We start from the raw sequence: 13,264 nt of genomic DNA, 5'->3' as shown, positions 1-13,264 counted from the left end.
TCGCATGGAAATTTCTGCAAAGTATATTTCCTCCAATATGCGGATCTAGAAACTCTTGAAAGTTTACTAGAGTGAGAGAAAGAGACACTTCCTCGTTTATGACATTTATCATGGAAATGTAAAGTGATTGGAGCACAGAAAGGTATAAAACAAATTCAAACACCATGACTTGACTTCGTAATTATGGTAATTTGTTTATAAGTTGTTTACACGTTCCAATGATTAATAGTAAACAAAGTGACCAAGCGCCAGTATTAAAACGTCATTCGTTATATTTTGATGCATTTTCTTAGAATTGTATTTGTCTTTACAACAGCCTCCTATCCCATACTATCGACGAGGGGATAATCAAAACAGTTTATGGTAAATTCACCAACAGGTTGAAAATGAATTATACGAGCAGGTGGTTCTTGTTTGTCATTTTAGGTCTTCACATGGAATAATCTTATACATTAACAATATATAGGTATATGATAGTAGATAGGAAAAGAATAGATAGAAAGGAATACATGCATATGGTCTTCTGCCAATGTGCATGCAAAGTTGGTTCATCCATATCTCCATAGACAATAGTGGAGAAACCAACCAAAGCACATTGGATCAAAGTGTCAGTGCACGTGTCCAAACCGTCGTCATATATTGTCATGAGTATCTATGACACTATATTACTCCGTCAAACATGTGGCAAAAAGGAGATCAAATTGGGATACTCGGAATTCCCTGATGATTGTTTTTTGTCAAATGGAGACTGGGAGGTTCAAAGTTGGAATATGACACCCCGACAAAGACTTTAAACTAAATACTTCCGAACTATTAATCCTTATGAGGTCATGTTGACCCCTAAACTTTGACTCCTACATCTTCTTAACTGGTGACAGTTACAAAGCTTTAGCGGCTTCCAGAACTGATAGCCTACTTTCTAATCCATGGTATCATTAATCAAGTGATTGGATGGACAACATAGCATTTTGCACTTAACTATTTTCTCACTGAGAGTACTTTATTTATGTGCACCAAAAAATCTATCTTTTGAGAGAGATCGGTTTTGCTGAGATCATCTTCATCTGTACAGACAGACCAAAAGGCAACATATCGATCGATCTGCACATTCAATGTAAATACCAAATAAGATCAGTGATGACATAACATACGCCAAGAGCACGAAGCTGAAGTTGCAACTGTTAGCAGTTGACCGTGTGTTTGTTTGTTCGGTTTGAGACATATAGGGTACGTAACAGACTAAGCCATCTTTCCGGAACTGACACGAAGATCGCGAAGATTCCTGAACGAAGTCTTTTTAAAAAAGTATAATATCCTCCTACTTCGTAATCTGGTTCTGATGAATAACATTTATTTGTGTCCCTGTATCAAACTGTGTGCTATAACTTCCAAAAATACTGCGAGGATGGGACAAGTGGCCCCATGAAAGATAACTCGATGACCCTTCATCATTTAAATAATGTGGGTGGAGATACCATTGATTATTTCCATGTATCGAACAGGTAGGGTGTGCAAAAGTAAATGGTAATATCTCCGATACTGTAATTGTTTATTTGTCTGTCTGTCTGTCTGTCTGTCTGTCTGTCTGTCTGTCTGTCTGTCTGTCTGTCTGTCTGTCTGTCTGTGTCTGTCTGTTAGTTGGGGGGGGGCGGCCATATTAAGAAATGTTTTAAACCTATACAATTAGAGAAGTATATGTAACCAAAGTATATTTTGATTAAGTTCATATAAAGGACTATTCATGTTGAGATGTAGTGGTCAGAGCGTATACGTTATCACTACTAACACAATAGGTATAACGCTGTATCCATATGTACGCTATGACACGTACATGGATGGTATTCCGAATAACGTGGTAGTATATATTGATGTTGGCGGTCTAGAATGGATGAATGAACGAACGAACGAACGAATGAATGAATGAATGAATGAATACATGCTTCTAAAGTGAACGTTTTCAAAATCAAACTATACAGAATGAGACTATTTCTTTTCTCACTGTAAAGTAATATAGGTACACGACTCTAACACAAGTCACATATTTCACTAATACATGTAGATGCATAAGTGGATTCTGAGCAGAATGGGCCCTACTATGTAATGCTTTCAGTGACTTTACTGTTTGACCTTGAAGATGAAGGTCAAGGTCAAAGCTTTAATGTCCAACTAAAAGCTTGCCTCTATAAATATGGGTGCAGATAGATAGCAGATACAAAACAAAAGTTACTGAACAATTTAACCTTGAAGATGGCAGTCAAGGTTAAAGTGCAGGGCGTCGCCCGTTGGGGGCTAAAATGACGGGCTCTTGCCTTTTTTGGAAGAGTGATAAAACAGGTACAAATCTGTTCCTAAATTAACCCGGTATTAAACGTTAAAATTGTTGATAGATTTGAAAATATGGGTACAGTTTAAAGTATCCATGAAATTCTAATATCCACTGAGAATTATTCTCTATTTGACGTACATGTATCGAGTTTGTCTATCAATGGTGTATTGAAACTTCAACATCCATTTATTTATTCATTAAGTCGTGCACACAAGAAGTGACACTGGCAAGAGAACTTAACAAATGAAAAATCGATGTTCAATTGAATTAAACTTACAATGTTTTGAAACTATCTAGTATATCATTGAAATAACTGGCAGTAACAGTAGCTAGAGTCATCTACAAATGAAAAATAAAGAACGTTTATCAAACTTTAGTAGCTGAAATTGTAAACTAAATATAGTATCAAAGTATTTATCTCTAATATTCTGTATTTTTTAATTGTTACACAGCATTGTACAATGAAACATCTCCAACACTTGAACAAACGTGCACAATCTATGCTTCCTTTCAATGTTCTTGTAACGACCAACTTCAATTGGAGAAATATGGTTCGAAATCCTCAGTTTTGTAAAATCTATTCTTAGTCTATCAAAAATGTTTCTAATAACAGATAAATATTTGTCAGGTTGAAAATTTGACTTAATTTATTTATAAACATGAAGGTTGTTGTTACTTACATTATTACAAGGACACCCCCCCCCCCCCACTAAGCCCATGTGTATTTCAAAGTAACGTGACACATATTCGTGAGTGATGAATTAAGCTCCCATGGTTTGTATGTGAAATATCGTACCGGCTTCTCATTATGCCAGTTCAGTTGTTCTTTGGACATATTTATCGAGTCCAACGAACTTTCGTGGAGATTCTGTGACGTCTAACTTGGGCTATCAACCTGTACTGGTACTTTAGATTTATTATAGCTCACAAAAACAACAATATGATGAATGGAATTACGAACAAGTTTATATAGAGGCGTTAGAAGGGCGTTGTGATCATGGATAATTGCAACATTACTGACATTTCATTATATTTCCTTAACGAAAAAAAACGAGCTTGTGATATAGCATAGCTAACATACTTGGTTTCAACCACTGGCATGTTCAAATTTGTTTTGTTTACGCAGTCGCAAGAGAAAGCTAAAATGTATACACACGTACATAAATTGTATGCTCCCATACTACACCAAAGCAAAGCTTTGCAAATGCGATCATCATATTTCTTCGACCCCACCCTCGTAAATATTCAAAACACACCACTTTATCTTAATCATAGAACCGTGGGAATCAGAAACTGATAGTTTGTTACGATTTTTCAGATCTCCCCCTTTCTTAAAATAGAATTGAGTATCATAACCTTCGATGTTGTCGTTAGGTTTATTTTTGTTGTCTCCTGTTTGCTCCATTTGTCTGTTTGTTTAGAACGTGTGCGGGTTACATCAAGGGTTATTCGAAGGCTGTCTTCGCCTTCTGCAGGTTACCTCTGACATCTGACCTCTGACCTATCATGGCATAAACACCATCAATTAATATTCTTTTCAATACAAAGCTGCAAAATTGTATTTCAAGTTTATTATGTCTACGGTTCGCTTTTTAAAAATCACGCTTGGAGTTTTGTTTCAAGATGGCCTACACTTTGGCTGAGATTAAAAACTGATGCAAAAATGTAAAATTTTAAGATTTTCTTCAATGGTAATTCTCATTATATTTTGTAATAACCAGTTGATCAAAATTCCATTTATAATACAAGATCACAATTATACCAAATAAAATTCAGATATTAAGCCCATATACACATGTGGAAAATTATTAGAGCTAAAATAGAACACTGAAGGACACGTACACATAACTTCAGTATGCACCAAAACGTTCCATCAAATAACACACATAACAATTATTTGTGTATTCCTTTTCTCCTTTCCGGGATCATTAAAACATAAAAACCCCGGTAAAACACCAGAATGTTCTAAACAGCGCCGACATGATCACGTTATCGACAGAGGGCGCACTAACGAGTACAATCATAAATGTTTACCCTTGCTACGTGAATCATGCAGAGAAACATTACACACAGCAACATACCTTCTTGATGTTTTCAATATATGTACATTTACTTCGATATAACTTAAATCATTAGTATATAAATTACAACACACTGACCATGTTGCAGACTTAAACTGAAAAGCAGGATTTCCATAATCACAGACAATCACTGACTGAACCTGAGCTGACGACTTGACTTGACCACATCTCATTGCTACAGAGGCACACATAAAGTTTTTTCTGTCTGTAACTATTTTTCTGACTCATTCATACAAAATGTGGCACAAGAAAACTGACAAATAAACTGACACTCTATATAAAAAGCCTAATAACTGACAATGTATAATTGATAAATACGATCAGACTAGACTATATGGTTTGGGTTTGTAAGACAACACTGACTAAAATGGAGTATACATGTATATATTCTTTGGCAATGAAAGGATCATGTGACTTGCTTCTAACTGACATATTTACATGTTTGCTATAAATCAACATGAACACAAGATTTCTACAATACAAATGTTCAGAGGGTTTCATTTACAGTAGAAATTATAGTTGCATTCAGTTAATATGGTCAAATATGTTTGACAAGAACCACATTCAACCATGAGACATCAACAAATATTGCAATAATTAACCTCTGTCCAATTAGTGTATGTAATAAACAGATGGACTTGCACAACCAGTTCTACACTATGAACAGTGAGCATAAATTTGAACAATCCAGTTCTTTTCATTAAGTTCTTGTTGATGTTACTAACAAATATTACTTTATCACAGTTCTTGGTGATGTTACTAACAATTATATTATAGCATTACCAATTCCAGTGAATTTTGTGATGTCATCGCTGTACATTATTACTGATAATGTACTCCGTTATTGGGCATCGCGGCCCCGGAACGAGCATAACAATACAAGCTTATGTCCGTAAGTGTACGTACGTGTGTCGCTATGATTAGTATTCAGCTTCCGGGCCGAACATGGCAGACGATGTTCAGCGTTGTGTATATTATACGTTGTTTTGCGTTTCTCGGTCTACAAATTCACTGGAATTGGCAAAACTATAAAATAATAACAATAATGTACGCCCTCCCAGTCCATAATGGACTCAAGCAAACTTTGCACTCCATAATGGGCGAGGCGACATGGATTTTCAAAAATGTTCTAAAAATATCAGTCACAAATTACGTCTTAGTGTGGGATTTGTCACTAAAAATAGATAGTTATACGCAGTTGATAGATGAAACTTACAATAATCATCAACATTCCACTAAATCTACTGATCTAGGACTCATATACTGCTTTTCATTAGACATACATTTATACTGAGTGAGTTAGTAAACTGTGCAAAAACAACATTGTGAATATTCATGTGTGTACAGTACATCATATGAAATTAAAAGTAACCTTAGAACTTATACCGTTTATAAATATAAATACATATTACGAAATGCAAAAGCACCATTTTGTTATATGAAATTAAAAACGAAGTATGAAAACAGACAAAATAAAAACAAGATATTGAAATAGACATAGTTAATGAAGACAGGTTTAAATATGACATCTGACATATGACAAAAACTGAGTAGAGTATTAATCACTTTGCAAATATATGTGCAATAATTGGTAACCCTTCAGTCATTGTACATGGAGAAGGCACACTGTGTTTAATAACATAATTTTATGTAAGGCTCAGGGAAAAACAAGCTCTGGTTTGACATTAACGATAAAATTATTATATGGATCTGGATAAATACTGCATAACAATCCAGGTGGAGTGAAACATCACTGGATAAATAATGACTCTTATACAAGCATTTTTATATTCTAGGGCTTCAGTACCACCTGAAATTAACACTACAAATTTGTTAATGTAAATGATTTCATAATGACTACATGGACATTACTGTTAATACATGGGCATTATGCAGATAGACGTTGTGTGGTCATCAACAAGTCCCATGGCTATACCTCAGCTGATTGGTTACTTGTCAAATTTGACACCATAATAGCATTATACTATAGTGCCAGGACACAGCCTATTACCCTTCACAGAACGGAATTGGATGACATGCACATGGCACTTTAAGAAGTGAATATCCTACAACATTTGAAGGCATTGAAGGTATTATACAGAAATTCAAATACAAATCTATCTTTTGATTGTAATAGTATTCTTGCATATTTTGCAATTGTATGAGTTAGGTTTGCAAGATTATTTTGAACAAAATTTGAAACAGTATAACACATTTTTGTTAAAAAATACTACAAACAGCAAGCTATTAAGCTTGCAAGTAATTGTTTGTTCTGCTAATGCAATATTAGAGGGTGTACTTATCAATCTTTCAAGTATTAGACACATTCAACAGAAACCAGATTTACAGAAACATAGCTATTTACGCAACCTCCCAATAAATAAAGGGTGGAGCAAACTTCTATATAACCACAAGACTAGAAGAACTCTATACTGGGGAAATTTAAAGAGTGCTTCTCTTTCAACTTTGAAAACATTTTCTGTTAAATCAGGAAGACATGTCTCAATATTTGTGGTGCATACTTTAATATTAATGTCACCACTTTTATTCAACATTTCACAGATATATATTGCCTGCATAATATCATATTCTTGTATTTTATGAGAAAAAACTCTGACTTTAATAAGACAATAAATAACATGTTAATATTTACAGGTTCTCTTACCACCACAACTGACAACGAATTCATACAAATTGCTGTACATGTACTTTACTGGAAACACAGCCCTGGCTAAAACGCCATAAAAACAAAAGTATTCATGATTGAACATTGGTGGCGCTACATATTACATATTGCTGAGTTATTCATGGTCATACACATGTGATATTGCTTTTTCATTTACACAAAATATTCATACATAATTTACATATCATTTCTTAATAATCAAATACATAACAAGTAATTCTGTCTTAATATTACATATTTTCAACAATCACAACTTTTTCAATAACAAGTTATCAACATACCCTCTTATAATTCATGTTAAGTTCAGTACTAATACTCACACTTACACAAACTCTAGTGAAAAAATCCTTCACTAAGAACTATTGTAAAGCACTTTTTCCATAGAAATGACCTATGACATTACTAGTGGCTAAGGCTGACAGGATAAACCTCCATAACTGGATACACGACAACCTCTGACCTAGACTAAGACCTCTGACCTACCACAAGTATAGCCTTGCCACCTTTATGCACAGTGCTAAATTCAATGAGTGTTCATCACCTACTGAACTTACAGAATGCTCACATACTGGAATGTGAAAAAAAAATCTATCTTTTTTACCCATGTCCAATTTTATTTGGCGAAAAACAAAAATTATATGGATAAGTGAAAAAAAGAATTGGCTGATGTATTTTGTTTAAAATATCTAAAAATATACCTATTAATCTATGACTGTCATGTGGATCATTATCTCTTATTTCACTATAAAACTACTCTACAATTTTACATCTCTTGAATGCATTTCATTTACTTGGCCTTGGATTTCAATCCACCAGCTTTCACTACTGAGTTGAATGTATTTCATTTACTTGGCCTTGGATTTCAATCCACCAGATTTCACTACTGAGTTGAATGTATTTCATTTACTTGGCCTTGGATTTCAATCCACCAGCTTTCACTACTGATTTGTATGTATTTCATTTACTTGGCCTTGGATTTCAATCCACCAGATTTCACTACTGATTTGTATGTATTTCATTTACTTGGCCTTGGATTTCAATCCACCAGCTTTCACTACTGATTTGTATGTATTTCATTTACTTGGCCTTGGATTTCAATCCACCAGCTTTCACTACTGATTTGTATGCATTTCATTTACTTGGCCTTGGATTTCAATCCACCAGCTTTCACTACTGATTTGTATGTATTTCATTTACTTGGCCTTGGATTTCAATCCACCAGCTTTCACTACTGATTTGTATGTATTTCATTTACTTGGCCTTGGATTTCAATCCACCAGCTTTCACTACTGATTTGTATGTATTTCATTTACTTGGCCTTGACTGCAGCAACCTTGGATTTCAATCCACCAGCTTTCACTACTGATTTGTATGTATTTCATTTACTTGGCCTTGGATTTCAATCCACCAGCTTTCACTACTGATTTGTATGCATTTCATTTACTTGGCCTTGGCTGCAGCAACCTTGGATTTCAATCCACCAGTTTTCACTACTGAGTTGTATGCATTTCATTTACTTGACCTTGGATTTCAATCCACCAGCTTTCACTACTGATTTGTATGTATTTCATTTACTTGACCTTGGCTGCAGCAACCTTGGATTTCAATCCACCAGCTTTCACTACTGTTTTGTATGTATTTCATTTACTTGACCTTGGCTGCAGCAACCTTGGATTTCAATCCACCAGCTTTCACTACTGTTTTGTATGTATTTCATTTACTTGGCCTTGGCTGCAGCAACCTTGGCTTTCAATCCACCAGCTTTTACTGCTGATGTTGTAAAACTTCTTCTCTTTTCTTCTTGTATTTGCTTTGTCTTCCTCTGTGCTTCTTCAATACTGCAAAAAAAAGAAGCAAAATGACAAAGTATGTATAAGGCTAATGTAATGAGGTTAGTCATGTTAGGAATTAAAAAACAGGGGTCAAGGGTCAAAGGCCAAGTTTGTAATGGAAGGTGGTATGTAAGGTAACTATTTCAATCAATTAATTGAATCAATTACATGACATAGTGATTACATTACAAAGACACATCTCAGTTAAGTGGTTACCCCATTGAGTGAGTAGTACACTTTAATGGTTGTCATGGAAACTGTAAGTAAAGTGGTGATAGTAGGTCTCTCCAGTACAACATATATTTTTCTACACACTACTCTATTGTCAGGTTACGTACTGATGTCAACTAATGATGACAAGAACATATTGTCTAAAATCACTCCTTTCAAGTGATTCTCTGTAACATATAAATTGTGGAACTAGAAATCTACATTTAAAGCCATTCTGTACTTTTCATATGTACAGTACCTCTTTTAATCTATGTCAACAGTGAAGCAAGGATGTATTTTTATTTTGACACATCTCTTTCTGTTCTATCTGAAGTGATTCATAAATGACTTTAGAGAGAATTGCTAAAATACTAGATATACTGTACACATAACTGTTTTATAGGTAATGGTCAAATTTGGAAAACTAATACTCTGAACAATTAACATTGCAATTATTGATGAAATGATATGTTCTGGATATAATTGTTACTTTTTGCATAAGTAAATGTACGTGGTATAGGATGTGTGGTATATGATAAATAAATACACCTAACACAACATATTTCAATCTTTATATTCTAAATAGTAAATGGACCATAATGGTTGTTCATACTATCGCAAACTGCCAACATCACAAGAACTGGTCTATGTTAGATGAGTCAACCCCCCCCCCCCTCCCCACCCATGACAGGTCTCTGAGAAAACAGAATGGCTGCCATTCTCCATCATTTCAAAACTATTATGTATGTGTTTCCAGTAAGACTACAGGCTATACTAATACTTACTTCCGTCTTGTAATCTTCTGCTGTTCTTTCTTCCACTCAGTTTTGAAATCCCGACAGAATGGAAACCAGAGTCCAAAGAAATATGCTGGTGTGACTTCTTTGTCACCTGACTTAGGCTGAACGCAGAAAAACTTTACAGCTTGATCAAATCTATGGAGGTGTACAAGGAGGAGAAAAAAGAACATTTGAAATGTGAAACACAAATATCAATATTTCCCCAGTTAATATATATTGCACTGCATTTCATCAAACTACAACACAATGTATTCTATATGCACATGGGTGAAGTGTGTGTGTGTGTGTGTGGGGGGGGAGACATGTTAGGAGTGGTGATGGCTGTTACCTACACTATCAATTGTATCAGGATATATTTGAAATTTGTTTATCTTTTCCTTTAATTTAACAACAGACAAAAACATTTGATATACCATTTTATTGGGTCAAAATGTCCAACTTATTTAGCCAGCATGTTTTCAGAAAAAAGATAACCATCATGTAATGAGATAAAACAAAACATAAAACATACTTTTGTTGAAAACACTGCAGATTAATTTCCAATTTCAGTAATTCTTCTTTTGCAGAAATGATAAAGTTTTCCATATTGTCTTTGAATGGCTGCAGTTGATCTTCTTCACTATTCTCTACTATACGGATAATCTTCTTCTCACAATCTGAAACATACAAAGTACAGCATGTAATGAAAGTTCTCAGACACATACAGCATGTAATGAAAGTTGTTACTATTTGTAACATACAAAGACACATACAGCATGTAATGAAAGTTCTTTGAGACATTGATATATCTTGATGATAAATTCCAGATCTGGAAATCTTCATTTTTCCTGCAAAGCATGTGACCACAGTGATTACAATAAAGAGCCTTGTTGTGACAATCTGTGAAATACACTCTGTATATGCAATTTGTCTGTATTAAATTTATAGGTATTTAAGTTTACTTGTACATGTACTTTTTTTCTGTACTAACCAGACAGTTAGACACTCACCGTTTAAGTCTTTCCCAGTTTTCTTCCATTCCTTATGTAATTCATCAAATTTAATGAGTGCAGCTTGACTGACTGCTGAAGGTTGAGGCAGAGGATATTTGGTTTTCTCTGTACCAGCATCACTGTCAAACTTGGCAATATAGCATTTCACAAGAAATGAAAGTAGGTTGGTACTATTGTCCTGTAATAAACATTAAAGCATGAGTTATGTGTTACCTGATTGTACGTTTTGTAGACCAAGGTTGTATGGCAGAGGGTCAGTCTTGGTAGAGGCTGTCAAGGTGTTATCATACACCTCATGAAATACTAAAATATGTTTAAAATCAATAATTTTGACATTTTTGAGAATGTGGGATGTGATATTGAAAAGTTATCTTTGCCTGGTTAAAATCTCAATAAAAGTCAAGACTGTGTCACCAATTAATATACATCATAACAAAATGATATAACTTAGTCCTTAATTCTTGTCAAGAAATCACAAGTTAGAACCATAGACCCTAACACTATACTTTTGTGTAGGGTCTATGTTAGAACCCACTACTCTTTTGCAACCTGGCATCAACTCTAATACAAGACATAATCAAATCCTACAGCTTTCCTCATAACCAACAACTAACAATTTAAACTCTGATACTTACTGCACTTTTAACGTCTTTGATTTTAGAAAGAATGTCTAAACCAAAGCCGTCAGCCTGACCTCTTGTTCTGCTTCCTGAAAGCGTACATAAATATTTCAATTAATTCAAAATAATCTAAAATATCATAACTTCATAAATATCTAGGGCCTAGCTTTTTTGGCAAAAACAAATGATTATTAAATTATTGAAGTTTCATTTTCTATTGTTCAGTTCATTCTTCATCACTCAGGATAATAAACTAAAATATCTATACTACATCCATTTTCAACAAGTGGTCACTACTTTTAGCTAAATAATTTAGTACAGTATGCATATGCATTCAAAACAAAAACATGACGTTGAAATTAAAAGATATTTCAATGTTTACCTTTATGATATTTCAAAATTTCAAAAATTGGAAATATTTTATTGTTTGCTTTGTTCAATAAGAAATATTATAGGGTTGTACAGTCTTGATCAAATTCTGGGTTTCACAAATGCCGTCGAAATTGATGTATTTTTTGTCTTTACCTCCATTTAGATAGTTTCCAATGCAAAGGATCAGCCGCAGTATATTCTGTACACTTTCTCTGGATTCTAAATCCTACGTAGAAAGAGTGTAAAAAGTTCAATAATCTGACCAAAAAGTCAAAAGTGTGAACATATGGTTGTTAATGTTAGGCAACTCTAATAATGAAGTACATCATACTAGAGTTCATCAGACAACAAAAGTAATTTCACAGACATTTCTTCCGATTTTTGCAAATGTAAATATAAACATTTGAATAGTGATGAAGATGTTGAATCGTGAAACAAAAATATATATGTATATGTATAAAGCTTACCTGACAAATTTCACCTATTGTGGCTAGTTTCTCATTGATAGCGGTGACATTCTCTTGAAATGTAGTTTGGAAGAGAATACAGTAAACTCTCTCAGCAAAGCAGTTGATATCAGATAGTTGTAATAGAAACCTGTAGATAGATGAACACAATGTATGTCAATACTAAGTAAGGTACTATACACAGTAAGACATAGAAACAACGACATTGCACAATGAGGGTAACTACTAAAGTTGAACTATAGGCAGAATGTGTTGGCCTCAAGAATGTAATTTTCTGACTGTTTTTGGTGTTAAAATGGGTAATGGTTTCCTGAATCCATAATTTTGAAGCCCAAGTGATTTTACCAGCCTCATCTAATTTCCTTAGCATTTCATAGGCAGCCCTAGGGTACCGAAAACAAACAATTTGTACAAGTTTAAGCCTATACGACACACATCTTTCCATGTACATACAACAGAGTGAGACCTACCACACTCACCCAAAATGGCTTAAGTATTTGTGCTTCAGTAACAGGACTTAACTGATAGTATAAGACATGCAGCTGGCAAGACCAACCACCAGGTAGCAGCTAGACTACAAATAGTATTTGCAGTATGTCTACATGACAATCATTATATGTACATGAGATGTACATGCAGAGGTATCATATTGTAGCTCCTTGGCATGTGTGAAATATGGTCTATGTATTTATTCAATGACTTACTGTTCTGGTTTGTCAAGAGGTGTTTCTTTATCTTTCTCATGTGCTGTTTTGATTTTCTTGATTTCATCTGCTGTTGGGCGCTGGATAGAATGAAATAAAAGAAAACAAAGTATGTAACAATTTTTTGATATATGTGATGTCCTGAAATGTATTAACACTCTTGCCCAATCAATA

At 34.2% G+C, this 13,264-nt stretch overlaps 1 protein-coding gene across 1 annotated transcript; it reads right to left on the bottom strand.

Annotated features, from left to right (window-relative positions):
- Positions 1-8,810: 8,810 nt before the first annotated feature.
- LOC144446418 (formin-like) lies at positions 8,811-13,034 on the bottom strand. Its single transcript, XM_078136179.1, has 8 exons — positions 13,009-13,034; positions 12,387-12,516; positions 12,073-12,145; positions 11,563-11,636; positions 10,925-11,105; positions 10,447-10,591; positions 9,921-10,070; positions 8,811-8,931 (listed from the first exon to the last, which is right to left on the bottom strand). Exons 1-8 carry the CDS (start codon positions 13,032-13,034, stop codon positions 8,811-8,813), a joined length of 900 nt encoding a protein of 299 aa, XP_077992305.1.
- Positions 13,035-13,264: the final 230 nt, after the last annotated feature.

Source organism: Glandiceps talaboti, chromosome 2, assembly GCF_964340395.1.
Source record: "Glandiceps talaboti chromosome 2, keGlaTala1.1, whole genome shotgun sequence".
NCBI classification, from domain to species: domain Eukaryota; kingdom Metazoa; phylum Hemichordata; class Enteropneusta; family Spengelidae; genus Glandiceps; species Glandiceps talaboti.
The sequence above is the reverse complement of the archived record's forward strand: the minus strand, read 5'-3'. Positions and strand labels throughout refer to the sequence as shown.